Source organism: Melanerpes formicivorus, unplaced genomic scaffold (genome assembly GCF_026170545.1).
Source record: "Melanerpes formicivorus ecotype bairdi unplaced genomic scaffold, bMelFor1.0.p_v2 SCAF_17, whole genome shotgun sequence".
In the NCBI taxonomy this organism is placed as follows: Eukaryota; Metazoa; Chordata; class Aves; order Piciformes; family Picidae; genus Melanerpes; species Melanerpes formicivorus.
In genome coordinates this window covers 11,313,831-11,341,828 of record NW_027142369.1, presented here as the reverse complement: position 1 = coordinate 11,341,828, position 27,998 = coordinate 11,313,831, and the positions used below count along the sequence as shown (strand labels likewise).

The 27,998-nt window shown below is 43.1% G+C and overlaps 1 protein-coding gene and 2 long non-coding RNA genes across 5 annotated transcripts in view; 2 read left to right on the top strand and 1 right to left on the bottom strand.

Annotated features, from left to right (window-relative positions):
• Positions 1–1,459: 1,459 nt before the first annotated feature.
• On the top strand, positions 1,460–6,065 carry LOC137446512 (uncharacterized). The gene is made up of 3 exons (XR_010988665.1): positions 1,460–1,596; positions 1,941–2,326; positions 5,246–6,065. It is a non-coding gene; the product is annotated as an uncharacterized lncRNA (long non-coding RNA).
• Positions 6,066–12,504: 6,439 nt separating this feature from the next.
• HIF1A (hypoxia inducible factor 1 subunit alpha) overlaps positions 12,505–27,998 on the top strand; it is a 34,987-nt gene continuing 19,493 nt past the window's right edge. The window contains exons 1-2 of one of the 3 annotated variants that reach the window (XR_010988639.1): positions 12,505–12,784; positions 27,715–27,905. Coding sequence is in view for 2 of the 3 variants with exons in the window: in XM_068148940.1 (XP_068005041.1) it covers positions 27,114–27,261; positions 27,714–27,905 (340 nt within the window). In the remaining variant the exon portion in view is untranslated. Of the gene's footprint in view, positions 12,785–26,987; positions 27,262–27,713; positions 27,906–27,998 lie in introns of those variants that run through there. The other 2 variants (XM_068148939.1, XM_068148940.1) reach the window with 2 other exon arrangements.
• LOC137446391 (uncharacterized) overlaps positions 17,790–27,998 on the bottom strand; it is a 31,398-nt gene continuing 21,189 nt past the window's right edge. Inside the window, exons 2-3 of the long non-coding RNA XR_010988640.1 lie at positions 19,640–19,754; positions 17,790–18,674 (exon numbers count right to left, since the gene is read on the bottom strand). This is a non-coding gene — a long non-coding RNA (uncharacterized lncRNA). The remainder of the gene's footprint in view (positions 18,675–19,639; positions 19,755–27,998) is intronic.

The window sequence follows — 27,998 nt, the reverse complement described above, 5'->3', positions numbered from 1 at the left end:
TCTCAGATTTAACTTCATACCACTGCTGCACATAACCACATCTATCCAAGTATAAATACAACCATATACATGTCTTTGCAGGTGATGGTCATAATATCATGTACATATTATTATGTGTATCACACAGAGTTCTTCTGTTCATAAGAATGAAGAGAGTCTATAATAAGTGTTATTACTGTTATTGGTATTTAGTGACAGTCTGGTTACTGGCATTAAGTGTGCCTATGTAAATGTATATTAAGTGCATCTTTAAAACTCTCAGCCTATTTTTTTTCTATGCTACAAATGAGCTGATAAATGATTGCAGCCTGTTGGGATTATAATATGAATTGACATAAAAAAAAAACCAGTTCCAGCTCCATCTGTTTAGGTTACATAACTCGTGATCTCAAGCAATCAGAGAGGCAGGATTTTCTGCATAAATAGTACAATTTCCAGTAAGGAGATTAAGGCTTCTTTGCCGGGAAAGGAAGAAATGACCAGAAAAGCTGTCATTTCAATGAACACAAATAAGTCATCTTCCAAAATACACAGGAAGACAAATTTATGTCATTGAGTCCCTCTGCCCCAGATCCTCCCTCCCCACCTGTCACAGAGCATGTTTTGCCACAAAATACCATTCATCTTTTAAACAGATATGAAATGCCTTCTGCCATATTTTCTGTGTACGTTTAACTCTTCTAAAACCCAGTGCTGCTATTAATACTCTGTGTGTGTTTATGGTTTTAATACTAGGGCCTTTTTTTCTTTTTTTTTTTTTTCTTTAATATCCAGTGGCTTTCCATAAGTGCCAGACTTCAGTAAATCCAACCATTGGGAAGCACAAAATATATTCCACAAGTATAAACAGATGCACTGAGAGCAGCTACTATGCAGAGAGCAGCCTGGCAGTGGGTCCTGCTGTGTGTGATGGAGAGAAAACTTCTCCCTTCCCTGGCAGCTGACAGGGCTGTGTCCATGCTCTGCAAAAGCACGTAAGTTCTTACAGTTAAAAAAAAAAAATCAACCTTTTTTTTTTTCTTTTTTTTTTTTTCCCCAAGTGTGAATGAAGAGAAAACTCCTTGCTTGGCCTATTTCTGCAGACAGATGGGCAAGTGTTTCTGCAGACAGACTGTTACCACACGTCACATCCTCCAGAGGCAAAAGATCCCATTAAAAGTCTGCTTGCAGAAAGCATTTATTAAAGCAACCGACAACGCCAGCTTTCCCAGTTGCAGTGCTGCTTCAAAACCAGCAGTGCACAGCAAGCAGCTCCAGATACCTGCCTCACACAAATTCTCCTTTCTAGAGAGGAAAAACAAGTGGAGCCCACCTGGGAAAGCCCCAGGTCATACTCAAGCTCTGCACAGGACTGATGTTGCCCAGACCTCTGCCAGGCTGTGGGCTTTCACCTGGCTCTCTCCAGCACTGCCCTCATTTCTGCCTGTTTTATTTTTGATTGCCTGCTGCAGCTCTTACGTGTACCCAGACCCTTCTGCGCTGTGATGGGAGTTTCTCATCTTTTACGTCTAGGGTAACATTTTGTCACAGACCGAGCCATGGCTCCTCAGTAGATCTCTCCTTCCTCTCCTTGATGTCTTCTCCTTGGGAAGCTAAGTAAGTCTGGCATGTGGTTAACAGGAAATGTTTTGAGAGTAGCTACCATTTTATTGCCTCTGCATTACCATCTTTCTGCTGAAACCACTTCATGCCCGAGTCATGTCTTTACCATCCCTGCGCTCTCTGGCCACCTTCATCCCTTTGCTTGTCCCTTGTGTGGTTCAGGGGCTCAGGGATCTCTGAGGACAGCTCATCAGGATGCCCTGGGAAATATTCCTTCTCCCCAGGTTTGCCTCTTTTGCACCAAAACAATGCATAAAGAAGCAAGGAACCCCTCACTGTGCTCTCACACAAGTTTCCAGGATTTTAAAATAACTCTTTATCTTCTTGTTTCACCACAGGGGAAATTAATCTGGCCATGCTGATATGCAGAGGAAATTAAGCAGTGGAGGGGGAACAACTTGCTTGGAAGCTCGTGCACTCAGCAGCATTGCTGAACTGGGGCAAACTCAACATGCTTCATACCTGGATAACTGCTTCTTACAACCTGCCACAGCAAAATGTCACAGAGTTGACTTGAGAGCAGATATTACTTGTGTGCAAGACAGATTACAGTTAGCACCTTCTCCCTGCCCATCCCCTCTACTTGCCAGCAACAAAGTCCCCACTCTGCAGGGATTATCACACCTAGCTCCCTCCCCAGGCACCAGAGACTACAGTTTCCCATCAAAATCCTCTTGCCTCAACATCACAAAATCCTCGCTCCAAACGGCTGCACACCAACCAGGTAAATGGAGACACAGGTTTCCACAGCTGCTCCCTATATACCTGGAGATAAGCTGAATATTGAAGGGGAAAGCCCTGAGTTTCCCTGTCCTGTCAGGCTCTGTGGGAAGCATATGGACTGCCTGTGTGGGCACTGCAGTGAGGGCTAATCAGGAGTCGCAATATTCCATTGCACGTGCGATAGACTATGAATATTTCCCAACATCTAAAAGAAAAATTACAACTTCTGGCCCGATCCAGCAGAAAAGAAAGTGATTGCTGGCCCGGAAGATAGCTGGGAGCAGGGAACAGAGATGATCACCTGAACCCGGCCCCATTTAACATCATGTGTCCTGCAGAGGCTGCAGTCACTTTGTAAAGGTCAAAACTGTGTTATAACGGGACTTGAACTCTGACGTGGTTTCACAGTGACTGATCGATATTGCTGGCATGGGAAAGCAGCCAGCGATGAGGCAGAGTACCCCTGTCACAGCCAGGTCTGGCAGCACTGAGTGAGTTCGTGATACAAAGCTGCTAATGTATTTGTGCTTTAATTGCTGTTTAGCAGTGAGGTGTTTGGGCGGAGCTGCCCAGGTAGGAGAGATTAGAGAAGACCAACAGAAGAAGAGATACTAATCAGTGCAATGATGAACTTTCTCTGGTCAGATGTCTTAGCTAATTCTAGGAAATTATATTTTCCTCATACACCTTAATGCCTGCAAGAGGCTGGCCTGATTTCACTGGCGTCCAGCACTTCAAAGCTGGCCACATCAAATCACACGAAGCATACCTGTCTGGCACTCGGCCACTATCAGCTACCTCTGCTTAGCAGCACTTCATCAGTGAGCACGCGTATGCACCTATTCAGTCCTTACACTGAGATGTGCATTTTTATAATGTATTTGAGAAAATCAAGTGGTTTGTGCTGTCTCAGACAGGATAGATAGAACTTTATTATTCTTTCCACAGGGCTGCAGCAGGAATGTCTTTACCAACACATGTAGCAGAGGCTGCAGGATGTTCACATGTGCTGCAGAAACTCTGAGGTTATGCAGAAACTTTTCAAATTAATGGGGGCTCCTGGACACAAGATACCTATGTTTTGCAAAACAAACATTGCTCCTAGGTAGTTTTCAGCTCATTAAAAGAATTTTTCAGCCCAGTTTTTAAAGACAAGTTTGCTTTGCAGGGAAAAATAATAAAAGTTGCATGATGCAAGCTACTTGTCTTTTCTTGGTGGGGTAAAAAAATGTGAGGAAATTTTTGTCTGTAAAAAATCCCTGCCAGGAAGATTGTTTGTTCCCACACAGATCTGTGAATTTGGAAACTTGCAATGTATCCCTGAGAAGCTGATTTTGAAGAAGTCAATGAACTGGTAATGAGCTGACCTTTGAGTTGAGCCAAGCCTCTGTCTGCATTTTGAGGGAGGAGTGGATGTTTTCTCTTGGATTTTATTACTGTGGCTATGGTTCTATGTTTATTTGTTTCCAATTTTCCACTGAGAAGCCATACAGTCAGAGCACCCTGCCTGTCCCTGCCTTTCCTGATGCCCCTCATATGGCTTCTCCCCTGTCCCCTCTATGTGTACATGCAGGGAAGGAGGATCACATTAAGAGGCTTTGCTTGGTCAGGAAGGCTGGCAACACAGGAGCCTGAGATGTCACTGAGGTGCTTCTTTCCCCCTGCACTCTACCAGTTGTGGGCTTTCTTTCTGCCTGCCTGAGCCTTAGGGATGCTTGGCAGTTGGGTGAGGGTGTGGTGCTCTGTATATGTCAGACTGAGAATACCAGGTGAGCCAGGCGTGCGTTCCTGACCAATAAATCAGTTACAGTGATACATACGCCTCTAACAGCTACTGAGACTCTTTGCCTGGCTTAGTTCACCTCAGTGAGGTTTCCTATGGATCTTGGTGCCTAAGGGGTTAACTTTTGTTCCTTTCTAAGTTTAAATCAATTTAAACCCCTGCAAAAGTATTCCTGTTACACCAGAATGGATTCTTCCTTTTCCACAAACCATGCACTACTCCACTAATTAGATTTCTTTTGCTGCTGCTTTGGGAGAAGATGGTTTTGAGTTCAGCTGCTAGTCCTATCAATAATCCACAAGCTTCTATACTCAGGCCTATGCTTGCTTTTACCTGGGGGAGACTGTGAGCAGCACTGTGTTCTCTCAGTTTTGCGTAACAGTTCTGGTAATGCAACCAAGCAGTAGCAATGCTATTGCTGTAGTTCTCTTGCATTATTCTTTTTTGAAATAAAGGCAGCAGCCATGAAATAGTGATTAAATGTAACTGGTTTCTGACCTTGCTGCCTGTTTTGGTTTTTTTTGGCTTTGTTGTTTGTTTTTTTTTTTTTTTATGAAGTATTTTGTTGATGATGAACTGAGGGCTTTTCAGCTCTCTAGAAATGAAAATTATGTTCATGAACTAAATGTTGTTCTCCTTTCCAAGACCATATAAAAAAACTTGATTAGCTTGTGTGTATCTCTCTGTGCTGAGTGCATCAATACCTCTATGTACTGAAGATTTGCACTGAGCAAAGACTGGCAGCATAAACAAATATTCATTTGCTTCTGAAAATGGTGAGGTCTGTGGTCATTCCTATCTAGATCCAGCTCCTATGAGATCTTTGTTTCCCACGCTCATGAGTTGCCTCTTATTGATAAAGAGTTTCATTATTTAACATGTGATCTCAGATAGCAAAGAGAGGTTTGATGCACCAACTTTGTCATTATGGTTCTGAATTTTGCTTACTCAGTTCCTTGGAAAACTCCTTCCATCCTGTGTTGACATCTTTGATACACAAACCCATGGTTTTCCTGGTCTCTGAAATGCCATGCTCTGGCCAGGACTGCCAAATTCTTCAGTAACTATATAGGAATGCCTCTTGCCCATTCTAGACCTCATCTATTTATCTTTTTTGTTTATTTTCTCACCTGCCAGAGCACCCTCACAACCCAGCACTGGTGGTCCTTGTTTCACTGCCCTGCACTTCATCCATCCTGCGCTCCGCAATGTTTCCAGTTACAGTCCTTGGAACTCAAGAGTTTGAACCAAGAAACATCCAGAAAGAGACCAAAGGGGATGATGGTCTCTATTAATGCTGGCCAAGGTGGGTAGAACTAAGAAGACACCAGGCAGAGTGCTCAGATGCTGCCGTGTGGACAAAATACCCTAGAGCTGTTCAGTCGCTGGCTTTCCTTAGATCTTGGCCTTTGTTTTTGTGACAGGAGTTGCTGCAGTTCTGCTGGAAAGTACCTATTATCCCATTCATAAGTGGACAACTCAGTCTCCCTTCCAAAGAACCTGATCCACAAACTATTTATGTACTTAAGTCCAACTGATTTTTATCTCAGTTGCATGAATGCCTTTGTATATCTGGACCTAAGTGTTTTCACTGTGGTCATTCAGGAAGCTATGATAAACAGAGAAACAAAAACACAACCCAAGCTGGAGATGTAACTCCTTGTGCTATTCTTCCCTTCATTGGGGGGGGAAGTAGGAGATTTAATTTGCTGTGATTGCCAAACAGTATTTTGCCTCTGCATTCTGGTATTTGGCTTTAAAATTAAACCCTGTGTCACTGCTGCAAATGATGCCTATTGATTAGCCTCTCATAAACTAGAGAGCTCACTTCAGCTGGCATTACTATGGCTGGAAGCCAATACTGCAATTGATCATTTAATTAACTGGAAGAAAATTAAAGGAACTGCAATCTGTGTCTCAGCTCTGTTGTTATCAAGCTGGCAAAGTACTTATTTCTGCCTACAGCAATGATTGGTTCCTTGACCTTGGAATTTAGAAACACTGGTTTAAGCATCCCCCCTCACCTACCCACCTGGCTTTCTGCAAGGCAGGAAGCAACACAACCCGATCCTTCCTTCATCTGCTTGCAGATCCCAATCCCTGGGGTACCTGACACCTCTCACAGCTGGCTGGATCAGCTAAAAATCACATCTTTCTATCTCCTCTATAAAGGCTGTGGTTCTAACTTAACAGGTGGAAAAACTGAGTCTGGAAGAGAAGTACATCCACTATAGAAGTAATTTTTTTTTTAGAGGCTGAAATAACAACAGGTGAGCTTTTGAGTTTACTTGGATACCAATATTTCCTTATGGGATTGTGCTATTGATTCTCATTTTGTAACTTCAAGTAAGGAGGCAACAACAATGTGTTTGAGAGAGAGATTACTGGTCCTGAAAAATATGGTGAGCTCTTAAGGCTTCTACTTAAACAAGCAATTTGAGTGTTCTGTGAACACAGAAAGAAAAGAAAAGAAAAAAAAAGAAAGAAAAAAAAAAGAGATGTAAGAAGCCATTATTTTAATGATTGTGTTGCCATATCAAGAAAAGAAAGACAGCTGCTTCCAACTTGTCTTCGCATGCCTAACTAATATATTAATTACCTCCTTCCCCCATAAATGCCTACAGTCCTCCAAAAGGCATGTTAAAACAGACTTAGTCATTAAAGCTTGCACTGCATTCTCTAATGTGTTGTGGGAAAACAAACAAACAAACAAATAAAACCTCAATCCCTTTGTGTTTTAGCTAGATCCAAGTTGGGGAAATGTTAAGTAGAAACACTTAAGAAGCTGTATCATTGGAAAGAATGTGTGCTTTAGTGTGAAATGGGGGGGAACAAAAAAACAAACCAAAAAAGCCCAGACTTTGAACCAGTTCTCAGTTCTGGATCAGGCAAAATAGTTTGGTCTCCTTTATATTTTAATTACAAGTGAAGCCCATTTAATTTAATCTTTTGATATATTTTGAACTCCTTCTTGCTCTGTGTGAGAAACTGATGGTCCAGGCTGTAAAGTAACAAAGGACTTGGTAGGAGGGATGAAAAGGATCAGAAAGAAAAAATAAACCTTGTTTAGAACATTCCTGTGGATCCTAACTAGCTGTAGGAGTCAGAAATTTGCCTGAAGCTGAAACCATTTCTCCTTCTGAGAAATGCATTTTCCCCCTGCTGTAGGTTATAACTTAAGTAGACTGTTGCACAGTTCCTGCCGCATCTGCTGATGGCTCGTCTGGTTTCCCTTACACGTCCTCAAAGCCTTTCACTTGTGTTTATAGTACCTTCAAAAGGGGAGCTGGGCAAAGAAGAAAGTAAAACTAGCCTGGTAGGTATGAGGTGTTACGAAATGATTGGCATATTGGGAGTGTCTTTCTGGCTCCAGAGATGTAGGTTAAAAAGACTTTGTTGGTCATACACAAAACCAGCCATTGGCCTGCTCACCAGTGTGATGACAGACCGTGCTGTGCTGGTCATCACAGCCTCATGAGAAAGTTGTGCTTAGAGTGTGTGAGCAGGGCCAAGGGGGAGGAAAAGGAAATATTTGTCTCCATCTCACACAGCAAGATTGATGGCCATGAAAACAGTACTTGATATGCTCAGGAGTACTCAGGACTGAGCCAAGGAGAACCAAATCCAATGTTCAGGCATGTCTGCACCTTCCAAATGCCAAGCAGGGCAATCTGTGCCCAGATCTCTCTTTTGCCTTGTTTGGAAAGAGGATTTAAACCTAGCTCCCTCATGTCTCAAACTATCTCTCTGTAAACAGCAGTGAAGAGGCTAAAGTGAAACAATTCCTAGAGGAGAGAAGACATGAAGCTTTGCCAAAGTGGGTGCCAAACCCTGGTCAGAGATTGAACAAGCATTTCTACCTCCAAGAGAGACTTTGGCTACTCTTTCTGAGTTCTACCACTGTGCCTAGCTGCAGGGCAGTCACCAGCTGAGCATTCTGAACAGAGAGAAATATCTTGCCTGGCTCTGGCAAGGTCCAAACAGCACTCCTTTTATTCAGTGTTTCAGTTGTGATTGTCTCAGTCACTGCCTCTTCAGCTGGTTTCTGAGGCTCCTGCTTAGGTTCCCCAGATCCCCTGGAGCACTGCACTGGAAGCTGAGCTCCACGCCTGGAACACAGTTAACTCTGCTCGACATTGTAGCATAGGATTGTGGGACTGAAATCCAAAGGCCTTTCCCTAAGGGATCTCTGTAATGTCCCACAGGAAGTCTGGAACCAAACCTCAACTCTCTGAGTCTTCATGGGCTTCAACCACAAGCCCATCTCTTCCATAAGGACAAATTAAAAATTCCATACTGCTTTTTGTCCGCATCAGCAAAACCACCACAGGATTTGGAATATCTGCTCAGGAGTGGCCTGTGTTTGGCAGGATGCAGCTGACTAGTGAAACTGTATGGCATAGCCTGCCTGCCTTATGCTCTCATTTGGTAAATTCCTTTCATGGGTAGAGAATCTTTTCCCCAAACCTAACTGCACTGAACAGGACAGAGCACATTTATTATACTCTAGAATTTGTTAATACTCAGTGCAGAAATCACAGTCAAGGGAGTATTTCCAAATGTCTAAATGTGCACTCAGTCAAGCAGGCTTTAAGAGATGGTCATACTTAAAGAAATGTGGATTGTGCAAATCTGAAAAAAAAGAAAAATAAATAAGATCATGGCACAAGAAAGAGAGAAGTGCTAGGGATAGAAAAGACCAGAGGCAAGAACAGCTGCCACAGAGCCATTGTGTTTCCCATCAGATACTCTGTTTCAGAAAATATTTCATATTTGAGAACTAGCTGCACTGGCTACTCATTATCAATGTTTTGGTTTCAATTCAATTAAAATGTCATTTTGCCTTTCTGTTGTGAAACAAGTTGACTACCAGACACCTCAAGTTCTTGCATTATTAAGCATAGTAAGTTGCAGTAACAAGCATTAGATCATTGGCAGCCTGTGTGGGAGACCCATAGGTCTGCACAGCAGTAGTGACCTTGTGGCATGTCTCTTTCAAGTAAATACTCCCACAGGGGTGCTGTGGGTAAGGCAAGTTTTGTGTTAAAATATTGATAGACTAGTAAGTACCCTCCATTACAGCACCATGCCTATTTATTGGATCATTGAATATTAAGTCCCTAAATGTAAGAGGCATATGAAGCAAAAGCCTAGGAAAGCCAGTGCTGTGGGTGGGTTGTTACTATGGCATCCCATGTGATGTGAGCTGCCATCTCAAGCAAGATAACTGGAAGGAGTTCTCACTTCTCTTTAACACTCTTCATCTGGTAAATCCATGCTCAGAAATGGCAAGTGGTCTTTGAAGGGAGATGTCTGAGACAGTTAAGCCCCTGATTTTCCTCCTGCTGAAGACAGCAGAAGTTTTACCAGTTGTTAATGATGGAGATGCATTTGGGTCTTAAGTTGTACAGAGTCCATCACAGTTCAGACCCATCAGCAGACAGATCTGAAACCACAGGCAGGCACATATCTTACCTCTTCACGTTGATTTGTTCTGCTGTTGAATCCCCGCCACTGTCCTCACTAAGTTGTTTGCTGACTCATCAGCTTGTGCTTTTACCCTAATTAGTCATACGCAAACATTATTTTCTTCAGAGGTTCTCGTAAGTTGAAGCATGAACTTAGTACAGGTCAAGAAAAGTGACTACAGCATTATATACTGTAAGTTTCTGTTATCAGCCACCAGAAAAGCAGGAAAGAAAATGTATCTGCAGAATTTTAGTGGAGTGATGTAGAAGTTTAATAAGGGGGAGGATGTGTGTGTGGGAGAGTGTTTGCTTAACAATCTCTCTAGAGCTGCTATGGTATGAAATGCTTAATTGCAGAACAAGTTTCCACTAACATGCTCCTGAAACACAGATGGGTTTTGAAGCAGTATTCTTTATTATGAGCTTGGGGCAAGCATGTCTGGCATGAAAGAAATGTGTCTAGTAAGGAGACCACAACACTTACTCACACCTCCTCAGACAGTTCATGCTGGGAAGTCTTGACATTTTGATCAATCAGCTGCAGTAATCTGTAGACTGAGAATTTTTCAGCAGTGTCTTCTACTCAGGGATTGGTAATGCATCTCAAGCTTTTGTGCCTGAATGATTTTAAATTATCAGAATCTGGTATAAGAATTCTCAATGAGGAGCCCTCTCAATATTTTGCCCAGTATGTGAATTTGGATAACAGCAATGAAGGTGCATAAGTGAATCCTAAAACATCCATGCTTATGGGCACCAGAATTGTCATTCAAATGAATAATAGCTGTAGGTCTGAAAATAAGAGCTTACTGGGTAAGATAAACTGGGCTCTGTAGCATTACAGCTAGGCAGTTCCTAGTCTGGACTGCATGGGTGCTACTTGTCTTTGAAGGGAGTGTGAGCATTGAAATTGCAGTTGGAAATGCAAGAGAGGCTTCACTTCTGACTGTGGAGGGCTCTCCAGGAACCACTTCATCCTTGCACTCAGACTGGAGAAACTGCTCTGAGCTGTACTAGCCTCCTCTAAGGCACAGGAAGCAATATTGGCAGCACCACTTCTCTACTCAGACTCTTCTGATGCATTCCCGACGGTGGGTGTTCTGATGTTGAAAGTGGCACTGAGCTGGGTATGTCATTTCAGCATCTGTCCCTCCATTTCACCACAGAAATTCCTTAGAGGCTGTTACAGTGATTCTGTGATTATACCAAGAGTGTATGGCTGCTGTGCATGAGTAAATTTCCTCCTGTGTTTGAACTGCCCATCCCTTAGTTTGAAAGAGAAAGTTGTCCATGACCTCTTATGTGAGGCTTCTTGGTACTTACGCAGGACACTCAGTTTGGGTTTTGCTTTGATTATTCATGTTCTCGGGGCTCAAGTGAGCCCAGAACAACAGAAATATCAGTAGTGTACAGCCACATTGCTGTGGGCTATCATGTTGTCACATCTCATAAGCTAAATAAAGCTGAGCTTTGTCAGTATTTGGATAAGAAACCTTAAAGGAATAAGAGGAGAATGCAGCACCTGTGCCTGTTCTGCATATCTGCTATGGGCAGAAGAAATTAATTTAATGCAACAACTCCTTCGGATTTCTGTTATATGTCACGGTCACTGCTTTTTCTTCAAAAGAGGTAAAAACCACCCCACAACAAAATACTCATGGTTGTATGCAAAAATGGCTGCTCAATACTCGGAGGTTGGGAACCCACCACAGAAGGGTTAGCAAGGTGCAGTGCAAAAATCACTTTGCCCTGCAGGTGTTTCTTACATCATGTGCACACAGCAGCACAAGGATGTTACTTATGCCTGTCAAAGCTGGTTTTGAAAGAAGTATCATTACCTCTGAGCAGCAAACTGAAAAAAGAGTCTTGTACGGTTCAGCTTTATATGATCACTTAAAGTCCTTGCCTGAGGAAGTTTACAAGTGTAAAGGAACCTCTGCGCTCGGTGGAGTTCTTCCATATTCCACCCAGAGCTGGACCCAGCGCTGCAGGTAGGGATCTCACCAATGCAGAGTTAAGGGGCAGAATCCCCTCCCTCGACTTGCTGGCCACATAGCTGTGGGGGCAGACTCGGATACAGCTGGCCCTCTGGCTCACATCCAGCTTTTCACCCACCAGTCTCCCGGACCCCCGCAGGTGAGCACTGGACTCTCGGAAGGTGCCAGAGACCCTAGCCCGGCCCCACCGTCTGCAGTCGCAGCCTGAAGAGACCGGCCCCGCCGCGCGGCTGCTCTGGCGCCTCCCGGCGGCCGCGGGCGATTCAGGGACAGCCTGGGGCAACGCCGCCGCAGAGACGCGCAGGTCCTAGCGCCACTAGGACCTGCTTCTCCCTGGGTCATGGCAAGGGACCGAGACTCCCCGTTCCGGCGGAGACGACGATGCTGAAGGCAGAGAGCCTGAACCGGCGCTTAGCCGGCGGGGTTCGGGCCTGCCAGGGAAGGCTGCAAGGGGTGTTATGTTCCCGTACAGCCCCCATCCAGCCCCTCGGCTCTGTCTTTGGGTGTTGGGGTGTTCGAAGTTGTAGAACTTGCTGAAGATGTGCCTAATTACCCGAGCATTATCCCTCTGGCCCGCCCGGCGATGCGGTCGTCTGTGCCTTTTAATTAATATGAGAATTTTAACTCTTCAAACTGGAAATGTTCTGGTTTTAGGACTACAAAACCTTTAACGACCCGCACTGGCGGTGCTTGCCATGAAGCCAGAAGGCCCTGGCTTAGCAGAATCTACCGCTGCCGACCGCTTACTGGCACTCTAGGGGTGCTTGGCCCAGGCCCGGTGCCGGTGCCGTCGGCGGTCCCGCCCCGCACACAGCGACACACGTGAGGCGCCGGACGCCTCCCCCCCAGCTGAGCGCTCAGCTGACCCCGACGGCCGAGGGGCCGGGCCGCGCCGCCGCTCCTTACTGGCGCAGCCCAGGGCCCGGGCCGGCCGCACCCGCCCTTGCCACCGCCTTCTCCTCCTCCTCCGCGCCCAGCCCCGCGCCGCCCACCGTTGCTGCGCCCTTCGTCGCCCGCACCTCCCCGCAGCTTGCCCCGATGCTGTGAGCCCGCGCGGCCCCAGACCCTGCCCCTTCCCGGCCGCGCCACCACCTCCCCGCGCCCCGCGGCGGCCATTGGATCTGCCCGTCTCGCATTGAAGGAGCCGGCGGGAAGAGGAGAAGCCAGCCCGCCGCCATGGAGAGCCCCGGCGGCGTCACCGACAAGAAGAGGTACTGCCAACCGACGCCGTCCGCGGTGTTGGGTGCTCGGCCCGCGCCGGTAGTGCGCTGCCCGCCCCCCGTTCGCCGCCCGGCCCGGGGGCCGTCTCCCTTCTATCAAGCCCCCCCCTCCCTCCCTCCCCCCCCCCCCCCATAGCCCCGGTGATGCTGGCGCCGTCCCTCGGGCACCCCGCCGCCCCCCGCTTTGTTAACTGCTGCCCCCTTCCCGTTCTCTGTCTCCCCTCTTTTCTCCTCTCGTTCCCCTAGCCCGCGGAACGCTTCGCTCTTTCATTCCGCCTTCTCTTTCCCCGCCGTCCACGTCGCCATTTTGTCGGCTGGGGGAGCGGGCCGGGGCTCCGCGGCCGCCAGACGGGTGCCTGTGGTGCGGTGCTTCACCTCTCCCGTGGTGGGAGGTGTCTTGTTGCTCCGGCCTGGTGTGGAGCTCAGGTCCGCGGGTGGGAGAACGCGGCCGTGGGGCGTGCATGGGCTCCGCTGTGCTCCCCGCTTTCTCAGCCGGCGCCCGGGCGGCCTGCGCGCCGGAGGCGAGACAACCCGGCCGGGCGAGGGGCTGGTGGCCCAGTCCAGTGGTGTCCGCGGAAGTCGTGAGGGGACGGGGAGATTGGAGGGCATGGGGGAAGCGCCTGGCCTCGGCCGAGCTGCAGGGGTGCCGGAGTGCGGAGAGCTACCTGAGGGCTCCCTTTGCTTCTGAAAATGAGCGTGTAGGAGTTGGTTATGCTTTATTGTTGACAGTCACCAAAGCTGTGGTGGTCGGGCTTTGCCCAGGAAAGGGCCGTTTTGGAACTGGGAAATACTAAGCTTATAAAAGACCTAAAGCCCACGGAGCCGGGGGGAGGGACGGAGGGAAGGATGGCGACAGGACAATGTGAGTTGAGTATGAATAATTCACCAAGGATTGTTAGCTCAAATTAGGAGGGGGAAATAAAAGCCTTAAAAGCCTTTGTTAGACGGTGAAGTTAGGGAGTTGGAGAATTCGGGTGACCAGATTTTTGCGCTGGTGCTTCGCCGGCGTGCTTTGTGGACGGATTAATTCTCGTGATCGCCATCTGCAGAAGACGCCGTTTGTTTATAGTCGATACCTTTTTTAGTGGTTTTGGCTGCCTTTTTTCTCTTTTTTTTTTTTTTTTTTTTTTTTTTTTTTTTCCCCCCTTCACTGGGTCTTCTCTGTTCTTGTATCAAGGGGTCATCTGGGTAGGTTAAAAGCAGTAAATGTGAAAGCGTGTAAGTTGTGTTGGAAAGGAGGCGGGCTGGCTTTTAAAATGGATGGTGAGCATTGTGCTGAGCTGGGAGCACTAGAGTGCTGGCTTGTGGGCAGGCAGTGCTGCACCTCCAGGACAGTGTCTTCTCGGTGGTAATTTGGAGTTGTTCCGGCAGTGCGGGGGGGGTGTGGGGTATGTAAAGTCGGGGAGAAGCAGGTTTTAGTGTAATGAACCCCCTACAGTGGGACACCTGGGGGTGGCACTGAGTCTGTAACCTTTGGGGGTTTTATATTCAAAGCCTAATGGCTATTGAGAAGTCTGGGAGAAAGTGTTGCAACAGAAATTAATATTCTGTGCTTTGGTGCCCTAATTTAGTGGCAGATCTGTAAAGGAGGTTTGAGACTTAAGTTCTTCCCTGTTTTTGGTTTGGTTTGATCTTTTTATTTGCCCTTGAACACTTGTTATTTTTTTACCTACCATTCTGACCCACTTGGGTACTTTTTTTGCAATTTCCTTATCCTGGATGTAATCTGCTTTCTTCAGAATGTAAGAATCAGTATGCAGAGCTTATCCTTCCTTCCTAAAGGCAGGGCTTAAGAAAGGGAATTCGTTGTTTTCTGTTTCCTGTAGACCGAGTTCAAAGTTCGGAATGTTTCCTATAAAGCAGTGAGGAATATTCAGATTACTTCTCTTGTAGGATTTTAATCAAAACCATAAAACTGTCTCTGGTACACTCGTCCTGGGGGCTATGAATGTGCAGTTGAGCAAATATGGCTAAGCAAAGAAGGAAGGATGTGAACTAGCCAGAGAACTTAGTGAAAATCTCAAGGATTTCTCAAGAACAGGGGTTATTTTAGAAGGGTTTAGGTTTGACAGTATCCATGTTTTGAATACCTTTAAGGGAGAAGACCTTCCAGTCCTGTTCTTCAATGGTGAAGCTGATTATATATAGAGTACACCTCAGTTTGGCACGTTAAGATCTTTTTATTCCTTGACTCTCCCTGTGCTTGTATTTGCCTCTTGATTGTTAAAATGAAGCTTAGTGTTTGCTAAATTACGTGCTGTGAGATGCAGAAATTACAGAATTTGACAATGTATGTGTTCCAGTCTTGCGTAAGGGAAATCTAGTCATAACAGTAACTGGATGTGTGGATTCATTTACTGGTTTGTTAAATCCATTTTTGATGTAGTCCCAAGCTTCTCATATAAGTACAGGGGTGAAACCAAGCATCAACAACATGATTAGGTGTTGAGTTATCTTGGTTTTAGCTATTGTTGAGTATTTGTATCGCTTTCATGTGCTCCTGGGTTTTCCTTGCTACAAGGAGTGAGTTTATCTTGGTGCATGGAGTGGGTAAAACCTCGTTGTTGGGAACTTTGTTTGCCTTGATTCAGTTAGGGCTTTTGTTGAGAAGTATGCCGATTTTTCTCAATATTTATTTTAAACTCTGGTGTGTGGATGGTTGATGCCATGAAAAGTTTTTCCCCAGGTCTGTGCTGTGATGCTTGCACTATTTCAAGTAAATGAGCCATTTAGGCTAGTTACATTGGTAGTGGCTGGTAGATACACTAGAAAAAAAGAATCTTGGATTACTTGTAGTGTAAAATACCTATTTTAATGGATGGGTGATAAATGAGAAGTGCAAGGATTTAAGATGATTTCTTGAATGCTTAATCTTAGTCTTACAGATAGGTTAAGTGCCTTGCAGAAAAACTTCGGCTTTTTAGTTTCTCGGAGTTGAAACTAGTGTCTTAGGGGATGATTTGAAAGACCAGTGTTTTGCAGCTGGATCTTTGCCACTCTGGTCCAGCTCAAAAATCTATGAGAAGCCTGGGTCCTGTGCTGCTGGCTCTGAAGGGCAGGGGTAACTGCTGTCTTTTTGTAATCTTGTGTGAGGTCTTTAGGGTTGTACATGCCATTGCCCTTTGTAAATTTCTTTCAGTACCGGTGGAATTGAGCCACCATTACCAGAGTCTGAAAGTGAATACAAAACCCTTTTGTATGTACTCTAACTGTACTGCTCTACCTTTTGTAAGAAGAGAAGTCTTTCAGTAAATCTCTTGTAAAGTCTCCCCACAGGTATGGGTAGGGCTAAGTGGTGTCTGTCTTACAGAATAGTGGGTTTTCTGCTTTCTGGATCTTTCTGGATTGTTTGCCTTGCCATAGGGCTTACGTTGTGGTAGTCCCTATATTGCCTGTTCCTTGCCAAACATGAAAGAGTTTTGAATTCCTTCAGCAGAAGTGATCAGAAATTACTTTCCAGTGCTTGCTAAAGATGAAGGCAAGAGCATAGTGATACTGCCCTTCCTCCTTGTTACCAAGACATTGAAAATCAGAATAGCTGTGGAGGATTTGCCTACTGAAGCTATTCTCTGCAATTTTGCCCTGTTGGTGATTTCGTTTCCTTTAATCTGTGATGGTCTGAGTATTTGCAGTATATTGATGGAAGCAGCGGGAGGGATTTCTGGTTTTGTTTATGGTCATGCTTGCTTTGCCCTTTTAAAACAGTGTCTCCAGTCTGAGTCTCTTGGAAGGCATGCCTAAAATATCAGCAACTGCCTATTCTTAGAGAGGTTTAGTGTAGATATGATAGATGGTTCAGGTTGTCAGGTGGTCTGTAACAGGGTGATGGGATGGTAAGAGGCTTTCATTTCAAGCACTTCAATTACTTTCAACAACTCTGCATTCTGTAGAAATGCTCATCCTTTCTGGTATCTCAGGAAGTGCATTCTGGACCATTTGGGGGAGGTGAGGAACAAATGTATCTGCATACTGTTAGCAGCAACTTAAGTCTGGTGATTAACTAAACTATTGGTTTAAAGGTGGAGGTGTGAAGTGGATAATCCATTTTATTTACTTGTTTAATTGACATTCCCATTTTCTGTTTTGTTTCTCTCATCTCAGAAATGTCCATCAAGAGCTTATTTAGGTTAGGTGAAGATCATGGTAAAGTATATTTTTTTGTAAGCCTGGAGAAGCTGCCAAACATAAATGCTTGCTGTGTTTTACTGCCTCTGAAACAGAGGCCAGAGAAGACTATCCTGGCATTATGTGTAAGAATTCAGGCAGCATGCAGTTACTTTTGGGTGCTTGCTTCCTTCACTGCACCTTATGAAAACAGCCGTAGACTTTCTTCCTTGCTATCCTTGAATTGTAAGGCTGTTTCCAGGGCATTGCTGATGAGTGAAGTGTGTGTGTGGGGAAATTATTAATATCAGCAGTGCTGCAGTGTAAGCCCAAACCCTTTTGAAGTTTGTGTGTGTTGACTTTTTGGTGTGCTTCTGACCTGAAAGCCTTAAAGACTTGCTGAGCATGGGAGCACAATGGATTGAATTCTTGAATGTTCATGTCATTCAGTAGTAATATAGCACCAATTTATGTTAGAAGTCTGGATCTAAAGTAGGCTAGCATGAGATTTTTGGTGTTAAAGGGGGCATTGAATAATAGAAACTGCTAATTTAAGTTGCTGGGGGGGGTGGGGTGGGGTTGTTTGTTTCTTTATTTTTTTTCTTTTGTACTGCAGGAGGGAATTTGGCAGTGTTACCTCAATTTATTCTTGAAGAGCGCAGTGCTATGATATTGCCAACAAAATAATTCTTCTGTGATTGTAGAGTGTGCATTGTTAAATAAACCCAGGAGGGAAGTACGGCATGGTTCAGTGGTGGTGTACAAGAGCATCTAGATTTTCTTGACGATACTGCTCTTTCAAGGAGATGCAAATACCAATCTTCTTACAAGATGCATTCTTTAAAACAACCTAACAGCTTCAAAACAAAAACAAAGCTTACAAGAACATTATCAAGAAGGTGCAGTAACCCGTTTGTTGCAAACTGATGTCCAAAAGGAAGGAATGTTCCAGATCACAAGTCATCATCTGAAATGCTGCTTTTATCTTCACACACACAGTTACATAGGCAGGTGTTTACATGCCTCAAAAAAAACACCTAGGCAATGCATAAAAAGAACTTGGACCTTAATCTTTTCATGTTATAACAGCCCTTTCTCTTTTGAATTCAAGAAAATTTGAGCATTTTGAGCCTCTTTGAGAAACCTTCTTTGCATTAGAGTAGGCAGAAGAACATGTAGCAGTATGAGTTTTCCACTGAGTACTGCTCCAAAATAGGAGATACCTGGGGGCGAGTGGGAATGACATTGGGACGCACAAAAATGGCCCAGAAGAGAATGTGAGCCCTTTTTACCTTTAAGTAATAATTGAAAATTCAGGAAAGATACAGGTTCCCAAATTACTATTGGATATGAAGCTTTTCATCTATTGATGTCTTTTATTTAGCTTAGAATAAAACTCTCTAGGAAAATTAGCTTCTGAAATAACTAGAAACATGAAATCAAGTGAACAGATGCCTGCATGTATATTATTTTAAACACAGTTTATGTAGGTGACAAACAATGCAGAGTTCTTTGATGTGGAGCCATACCCTCAGCTGAAGCTATGCCTGTTCATACCAGCCTGGGGGTTTGGTCCAAGATCTTGATGTAAGTGCGTTGATAAAGAGGAGCTTCATCATACACATAATCTGTCATTTCTTTCTATTGAATCCTGATAGTACTGGGCCTTGTACAACTATAGCCTTTTAAAATGCTGAGATATTTTGGTACCCAGACATTTGAAATGGCTCTCATGGCCCTGAAGAACTGGTGCCTCAAGATGACCCATTGGTTGTTCCTGAAAGATAATCCAATACATAATAAAGTTTGTGTTTGTTAGGAGGGACACTGTGCAGCTTTTGTTTAATTGGTGTGCTGTTCATTTTGAGGAAAAATGTTACAACAGACCTTGTAACTCACTACATTAAAATGGACACTGAAGTTCAAGTGAAGCATTGAGGAAAATGAATCAGCACTTAACTGTCGTATTATATTTACAACAGTGGAAGGTTTTCCCAAGTAACTTACTCAACCTTTTCAATTCAGTTTGTAGTAATCATGGAAGTATTACCAGAAAGAGATGACCCATGTTGCTTACCAGAATAAGTCATTTCACTGGCAACCTTAAGCACAAACCAGACTGATGATACTTTATGAAAATCCTTGCATTTCAAGAAGCAAAAGAATTCAAGGCCAAGGTTCCTGGTTTTTTTTTTTTTTTTGTGTTAAACTTCATGCTGCTCTGAGTGAGAATGGTAAAGACTGTTACCCTAGAAAGGGTGTTACTGGAGGCTTACTTCCTTATGCTTGTTCACATCCATTGAAAGAGATGGGACCATGCTCCAACTAAGTAATCCAGATAGAATATAGAGACTGCAGCCTCTGCTAACTAAGCTAAAGAAATGAGAAGCTCTACATGGTTTAGCTAGGGACGGGACTATTTGGTGTTCAGTCCTTCATCGAGGACTTTTTCTTTGCGTATCCTTAATCTACTGAATGTTGTGCTGGCATTGCTGGAGGCTTTTTGTCCTGGCTATTGTTCTAAGCATTTTTTTAAAATTTTTTTTGACTGCTTAATGGATCTGTTTGTTCTTTATTGATGAGGAAAAATAAAATTTGATCTCTCGCTTCTGTTCCAGATTTCTTTAGTTCTTAAAACCTTTGATCACAAAATACTATGTTAACTGAAAGCAGTTGAGGAACATGGATCGCAGAATAGTCTGGGCCAGAAGGGACCTCCAAAGGTCATCCGGTCCAACCTACCCACAGTCAGCAGGGACATCTTCAACTAGACCAGGCTGCCCAAGGCCTTGTTGAGTGAAGGGATGGCTTAGATGGGAGCAGTGAGGGAAAACGTCCAGCTTCCACTCTGGAAAACCTGAATACAATGACATAAATTATATATTTTCAAGCCACAATTTAGACTGAAATGAGTAACTTTATCAAGAGTCTGTCTGCACTTGTTTGAAGATAGACCAGGTCCTAGGTAAAATGTTGTTAACTGACAACTATCTTGGGCGTATATTTTGCATCTTTTTTTCTGAGTTTGATAGAAGCAAAAGCAGAAGGGCTGAAAAGAAGAGAGCTCTTAGTGGCTAGTTCTGTCAAGCTCATGTCAAGCTCTCTCAATTGAATAATAAACACAATTTAACTACCATGTGCCTTTCATCCTCAAGGACAGAACACAGTTAATAAAACAAAACAACTACAACAAAACAAACAGACAAAAGAACCCCCCAAACCAAACAAACAAAAACCCCAACCACAAACAAACCCCCACTGTATTCTAGGGAAAAGCCAAATGACATGGTTGGGGGGTGGGAAGGTAGAATTTCCTTACAAACAGTTACTGTATGCATGTGGTTATTTTAAAACAGTAAATTACTATAGAAAGGTAAAATATCAGTGGGTTCCATTGTGTAACAAGATGCAGCAGAAACACTTCACCATGTTTTGAATTAGAAATACCAGTTTTGGAAGATTTTACTTTCTTAGTCATGCTTTCTAAATGGGGAGGTAGTTGGGGTTTCAGGTCAGTCCAAGGCTAAATCCAAGTGACAGTCCTGGTAGTGTGGTCCTGTAATGGTTTCAGGCGTTTCAGGCTTTGCTGATGGCTCTTACTTTACCTGTCTGTAAAATGGCTGTTTATATAGACTTTGTGGTCTTGATAGTAAGATTTTACTTTGTAAGTTAATGCTTAGCTCAGTGGGCTCTCTTGCTGGCTCTCCCCACTATAGTTTTGCAAACGGCAGTGGGTTCCAGTGTTCCATCAATGTTTGTGCTGCTGCAGCTAGTTCAGTCTGAATTGCCTGCTTGCTGTCAGTTTGTTAGGTTTTTGGTAATTTTTTTTTTTTTGGTGGTAGTCAAATTAACTACCCTTATGTAAAGAAAATGATTTAAATTGCTGTGTTAGAAGACAATGGACAAAGGAATAAATTTTAATAGTTTAGAGAGGTGTTGTCTCTGCTTGGATGTTACGCTTGTTTCTGTAGTTAAATCTCTTTGAAATCTTTTGTATTGTAAGGAATTTCTGACTTCTTTTCCTGAGTTGAGTTACTGGGCTGTGGTGTTCATTAATTCATAATGAGCAAGACTTTCTTCTAGAAAATCACATGCTTGTGATTTACACATGAGATTTGTGTGGGAGGTTTTTTTTGGTTTCGTTGGCATTTTCCTCACAGACTATAATATATGGAGAATTGGTGAACAGAATTTACCATAATGACAAAACACAATAATACTTAAAATCATGTGAAAACAAGAAGAAGCAAAGCTGTAACACTGATATCATTGTGAACTGGTAGCTGAGAGATTGCACTAATTCTGTAAGGCAGCTGTAGAAGGAAGAAGCACCCCTCGTGACCAGTTTGGAAAAGGTAAAATTTGTGGAGAATTTGCAAATACATTACAGTTCCTGGGAAGTCTGCCTATTTACCTGAAAATTCAGACTCTGCAATAATTGAGAATGCAGGCTTGAAATGTCTTTTTCCCCACCACTGGGAGGAGTGTTTGGGCACCTAAAATGAGTAGCCTCAAACTTGCACACGAGCTGAAGCTGGTCCACTGGCCCCTTTCCAGCCCACCCCATTGCCCAGGTTTTCTCATCTTTAAAGTACAAAGATTGGAGTTCTCTCACAGGACTGACTGTGGTGGACCCAGTTGCCCTTACTTGTAACCTGTTCTGTGGTTTGTCTGCTTAAGCAATGAACACTCGAGGCTGCAGGTCAGGCCAGACAAGTGTGTTACTACTGGGCTGGGAGGTGAGAGGGAATGGGGCTTTTGGGGCAGCCAGCGACTCTGGGCAGTGTTTGTACAGGACCATCTGAGGATGTGATGGTGTTACCACTACAGCTTTCTTGCTGCTAGTTGATCAACATCAATTAATAAGTATTTTAAGAGGATAAGGGGGCTAACTGACAGGTTCTCCATTTATGCTATGGAGAAGATGAGAGGAGACTTTTGGGTTTTGGGTGGGGTTTTTCAGAGGGTTTTGAGTGGGTTGTGGTGTTGGTTTTGGTTTTTTGTTTGCTGGGGTTTTTTGTGTGGTTGGTTGGTGTTTTGGGTTTGGGTTTTTTGCTTTTTTTTTTTGAGAATGCTTGCATCATTAGTTCACCATATATTTAAATAGCAATTTGAACAGTATTCTCTTAACATTTTAAGCCCATTTTTCATATAAAGTTGTCCTTAGGGAAGTTGATTTAGACTGTCTTAGTTTCTTCATGCTAGGCACTGGGCTTGTCTGCAACTTCTTTCTGTGGAAGAATAATCACCAAGTGTCATTGCTAGCAGCCTTGGAGAAAATACAGATCTAACAGTAAAGAGAAACTAATGGCTGCGTATCCAGCACCACTGAAAGCGTGAAGCTCTGTTGTAACATACTCTTGCGCAGCCTGTGCCTTTTAAGTGAGCTTGTATCTGGCTGATATTTTCTTGGTGTGCTGTTCTGTGGGTGAGAGCAGCTGGTAGCATGGGCATGTTTTGGGTTGAGCTCTTTAGATGGTCCCACTGAACACAGCAAGTTACACTGGTGTAATGAGACTGGGGTGTTCAGATGGAGTATGGCTGCAAATTGGGAGTTACACCTCAGTCCCATAAAGCTGTCCTGGCAGAAATAACTGGTTTAGGCTAGATGTGAAAAGACAACCAAGTTTTGTACCAAACAGGAATGAGTTCAACTGGAAAAGTTAAATATGAGGCCTCTTACAGGTTTGCTAAGTTCCAGTATCATAATTATGGTATATACTGTTGATGTATTACTGTATGGTAACAGCTACATCCTTTTTTTAGCTTAATGTGGAAAAATTGAAGCTATGTTGTAGCAAGTGTGTCTTTGTGACTCCATTTCTAAGCCAGATATTTGCCATAGTAATTTCTCAGTCTGAGGGGATATTCTATCTAGTATTGAAGTATTGGGTGTGACTCTTGTATGGGCAGATGATGGGAATTAATGGCAGAAGTGCAAACTAGTTAAAGTTAAATAATGAGGTTTTAACAGATTTTAGGCACATTATTAATTTGGATTATATTGTTTCCACATGGTATCCTTCTATGAAACTGTTTAAGAACAGATACCATGACACACATAAACCCACATGACTGTAGAGTACAATTCTAAGGAGAAAACAGTGAATTGCTCTCAGAAGATGCACACAATATTTTTAGAATATTCTCGAAACCTGGATCAAAGATGAGCCTACATTAGGAGATGCATAACAGCTATTTTATGTGGGATTTGAAAATGCCTATAGGCCAAAATCTACCTGATTAAAGAAACATTAAGTTAGAATGGGAGAAATGCTAGAAAATAGGTAACAGCAGTTGAACAGTATACAGGAAAGCCCCTGATTTCCTGTATTTAATGTAACATTGGGTACAGAGTATGAAATTTTAAGAGTGGTGATTAAAAAAGCTTGAAGTAGACAGTTGTCATGGCACGTCCATTGACCATTTATAATCTAGTAATTGTTAATTGAAATTAGTCACTTACTGATGGTGTTAATCCATTGGGGGGGGGAAAAAAAGTCAGCTTTAAATGTGGCTGTTGATCAGTTCTGTGCTCAATGAGATGACAGCTGTGGGCTCTACTTAGACAACTGGGAGGGAATCATTTGTAGAATATGCAGTGGTGGGTGAAGGGGACTTTTAGGATGACAGGGGGAAGAGCAGATGCTTTGAGAAAGCTCTGACCATAATGACAGGAGTTGTGCACCTCAATCGAGAGGCCCTGTTAACATCTGCAACTGGTGTGCATGGGATTGGATTGCTGGTGGCGTGCTTTGTTCTGAAGGCTGTTGCACGAATCATTGTTTGCTGTAGAACTTCGTTTGTATTCGCCTTGCTGTATTTTAAAGCCTTTTTGATTTGGAGCAGTGAGTGTGATCCTGGGTAGTATCCTTCAGCTAAGTTCTTATTTCAGCTGCAGTGAATACTCGTGGTGAAATACATTTTTGTTTGGAGTCTCTACACGAGTGTCTTATGGAACTCAGATATTTATTCAGCTATTGCTTGCAAACATCTTTTGCATATAAAAAGTGTCTAGTGTTGGGTTTAAAACTGTCAGCACAACATTGCTTTCTGTGAGCTGTGATGCATAACCTGCTTTGGATTGCTCTGTGCTTCTGTATTCCTGTGGTGGAAACACAAAATGGAAATTAATGTCTGGCACTGAAATGTTGAAGGGAATCATCATACCTAAAAATGCATGTAATTTCCTGTCTCGCATTGGCATTTCTGATACTTGCATTGCATGTATAATCCACTGTTCAGCTGAGAATTTCTTCTTGAGCTTTAGGTGGCTTTTGTGCAAGACTGATAGCAGGATATTGCAATACAGCTTTACTTAAGTTTGGGTTTTGTTGGTTTTTTTCCATGAAGCTCAGGTTCCCAGTATCCCTACAGAATGGTATTTCTGTTGTGAAGACCACAGTTTTGCACAGGGGCAGTTCTGAAAAATCTCTCTTAAATGACGCAATTTATTTAAGCAGAAGTTGTGGTGGTTCACATCTTGCTGTTTAAAGTCATCTTCCTTGAGTTTCCTTTTGTTTCTTTTGTCCTCCCTAGTTGAGAGAGCTCACTTTAGCGGAATTTTAACATCCTTCAATTCACTACAAAGAAATTTGTGGGCAGCTACACATGCTGATTGTGTGTTTTTTCATTTACTTTATGCAACTGTAAGTCACAAAGCTTAGAGTAGTTGCAACAGTAAAGGATTTTTTTGCCTTTTTAAATCTGATGGCATCCAATGTTGAAGCAACTCTGACTTCACTTGGTAATTAAACCTCATTTGTGAAAGACCTTTTCCCTATTAATTTGATCCATTAAAGAAATGCTCTTTGAAGCTGGTAGTTAATCTTCCTATTTAAATTGCTGGGTTTTACTCAGATGGGTTACAGCTTAGTTTTAAACAGCAGCTAAAAATAGCAAGTGGTTGTGCTGTATAGTTTAAATACCTATCAATAGCAGTAGCCTTTCTAGAAAGGAAGTACCTAGTAAGAGGGAGAGGAGACTGCTGCTTGGACAGCACCAGTTGGTACTAGCATTGCACTTTCCATTGAGCTTTGCCCATCACAGTCAGGCACCACTCCAGCAGGCAGCACTTGATTCCCATACTCTGGGATTAATTTTTAACAGAAGCACTATGAGGTCAGTATGAGCAGTGTTTCAGTTGGTAATTAGTAATTCAATGATTGTGAGAAGTGTTGACTGTTCATATTGAAGTTTGCTGCTAAGTGAAAACCTAAAAACTGGCTGAAATATTTTTCAAGAACATTATGCTTTCAAAAAGAAAGTGGAAGGGAAAGGGCTAAAATGACAACTTGTGAGGTTGGCATCTATTTTCATCTCTTGCTTTGTCCTTCTCTACATGCCCTTTGTGATTCATACAAGCCTGACAAACTTGTAGGCTTGAAGTGCGCAGCATTATTTCCAAAGCATGGGGAGTTTAACTTTAAAGTGTCTGTTGTTGAAAAGGAAGCTGTGGCAAAACTGCAGGTATCTGGGCAGATGGAAGCCAATTACTTCCAGTAATTGTCCCTTGAGTTTCTCTGTAGGATGAATTTTCTGCAGCTGAAGGGGTCTTGAATGAATAGATAAGAAAGAAAAAACAGAGCTACAAAGGTGAGTCTAAGGCAGCATAATTACTAGTGTTACCTTTTGTCAGTGAAATGTGAGGTTCAAGAAAGAGGAAAAAGAGAATGCAGGTGGCTTTTTTCACTTCCACCTTTAGTTTTCCACCAAGAGAAAAGCTACTTTAGGCCTGTCTTCAGTAAAAAAAAAAGTTAATCATGTTATATAGCAAAAATTTTTTGTTGGTATTGTTAAAGGTCAGATTTCTTGTAATGGCTGTTTACAGATACACCTGTATGTCAGGACCCTCAAGCTTCTCAGACCAAGGTATCCAATACTAGAGCAGGAACATCTCTTGTCTTGAGGAAATTGAATGTGAAGAAATCTGCAAGATTGGAAGTATCACATATTTTAGGCTACTGTTCTGAGGAACATGAACTTACATTCACAGAAACCAATAGAACTGTTGTATGTCTGGAGTCATGACCATAAGTTAGTTTTCCAAAGATTTATTAATGTTTCTCATTACATAGGAATAGTATTTGTGATCTAATAGCCTGATTTTGTCATCAAAGGAGAACTTAATGATTCTGAAAATCAAGTTTGTAGTGCTTCTTTCTCCTGGCAGTGGCAGGGAGTAGGAAGAGAGGATGATGTGGTTGAGTATGGCTGAGAATGCCATATGCTTTTATGAAGCTGGAAAAAAAGTAACTTTAGAAGAGATTCCGATGGCTTACAAACCAGCTTGTCAAACTTTTGTGTTTCAAGGCATTCATGCTTCCAGTGACAGAGTTAGTAGTATTGTCTCTTGTGTGTTTCTGCACAAACTAAGCAGGTTTTTCATTGTTGTGGGTGGCACATCAGGGGAAGGACTGAAAACGTTTCTTTTGGGTATGCATCTGACTGCTTACATTGAATTTGGTTCATTATTTCCTAGGCAGTATCAGCTCACGAATCATTTGCCTCTGTCATTTGTGGCACCTCTCACAAGATGTGTGCTAATTTAAGAAAGCCTTTGCATACATGGGCAGACTTAGTAACGTGGATTTGGCAGTGGTAGTATGTGACTTTGAAGTCTAGTGAAATTTGAAACAAATAATTCCTAAATTGTTGGTAGTAAATAGTGCAGTGGCTTATTTTCTGTGTTTCCAACTAGTGACACTTACTCTCTTTATGATAACACCAAAAGGCATGCAGCTTTGAATTATAAAAGCAGTGTTTCTAGGCATATGCTTATCTTACAGCTTTCATGGAAGTCAATGGCAAAAAGAGGATCCTACAAATCAGTGGAACTTTGTTTTGTATCTTGGGGGTGTCCATATGAAGATAGGGTGCCTTCAGAGGACAAATTTTATAAAAAGGAAAATGGACAATAATGCCATATCCTTTTGTATTGTCCATCTAGAAATAAAAGCATATTTAACTGCAGTGGCATAATGTCCTTGGGGATCACAGCAGCATTGAGGTTTTGTTCAAATGTAAGAAAAATTTGGAGCTCCCATCTCAAAATACTTAGTCCAAGCCTTACATGACAGATCATGAAACAAACATGAATTTGGCTGGGTACTGGGAAAAGGGAGTCCAAGGAATACATGTTGCTGGCCAGTGAAGTGTCTTGGTTGTTTTGGTGCTTGTTCTTAGTGAGCTACTCTTTTTCATATGTCTCAGGAAGATGGGTAGATCAGAGGCAGTAGAAGGAGAACACAGCAACTTAACAGCTGTAGTTTTCCAGGGTAGGGGAGACTATAGAAAGGGCTATAATAGAAAAAGGGAGATAGGAGAGAGGCTTTCTGAATCACTTGATAAGCAGAACATCTCATGCTAAATTGATATCCTTGCTTATCTGACCCATTAGGTGAGCTTTGTAAGGATGGTAAGAAGGGAAGAACTTGGAGAGTGTACATAATACTAAATGGAGCATCAAGCTGGGAGTAACTTATGTTGTAGCATTTTGACTGGATTTAAGGAGTTAGGAAAGAGGGAGGAAACAGTATTTGGAGGCTAGACAGGCAGCAGTCAAGGCAACAGTTCCAAGTATCTACATACTCTGAAGAACTAATCTTGTTGAAAAACTCATGGGTTTGAATTAAGTTCTGGCAGAGCCCATCCACAGCAGAACTCTGTACACAGAATGACATTTACACTTTTAAACTGAGATTTAAAATTACTCAACTTTGATAACTGGTTAATTAGCTGCTGGGTAGCTTGGTTTTAAAATAAACTTGCACAGACAACTCTGCTTCCTCTATTAACCCCAAACTTTGTTTATATAGGATTAGCTCAGAGCGCAGAAAAGAGAAGTCAAGAGATGCAGCACGGTGCCGAAGGAGCAAGGAATCAGAAGTGTTCTATGAGCTAGCTCATCAGCTGCCCCTGCCCCACACCGTCAGTGCGCACCTGGACAAGGCATCCATTATGAGGCTGACCATCAGCTACTTGCGCATGAGAAAGCTGCTGGATGCTGGTAAGTGAGTAACAGAGCAGAATCTGGAGAAGGGGCTGGTGGTATGTTGAGGAGGAAGCTATTTCTCAAACCTGTCAGCAGTTAAATACACTA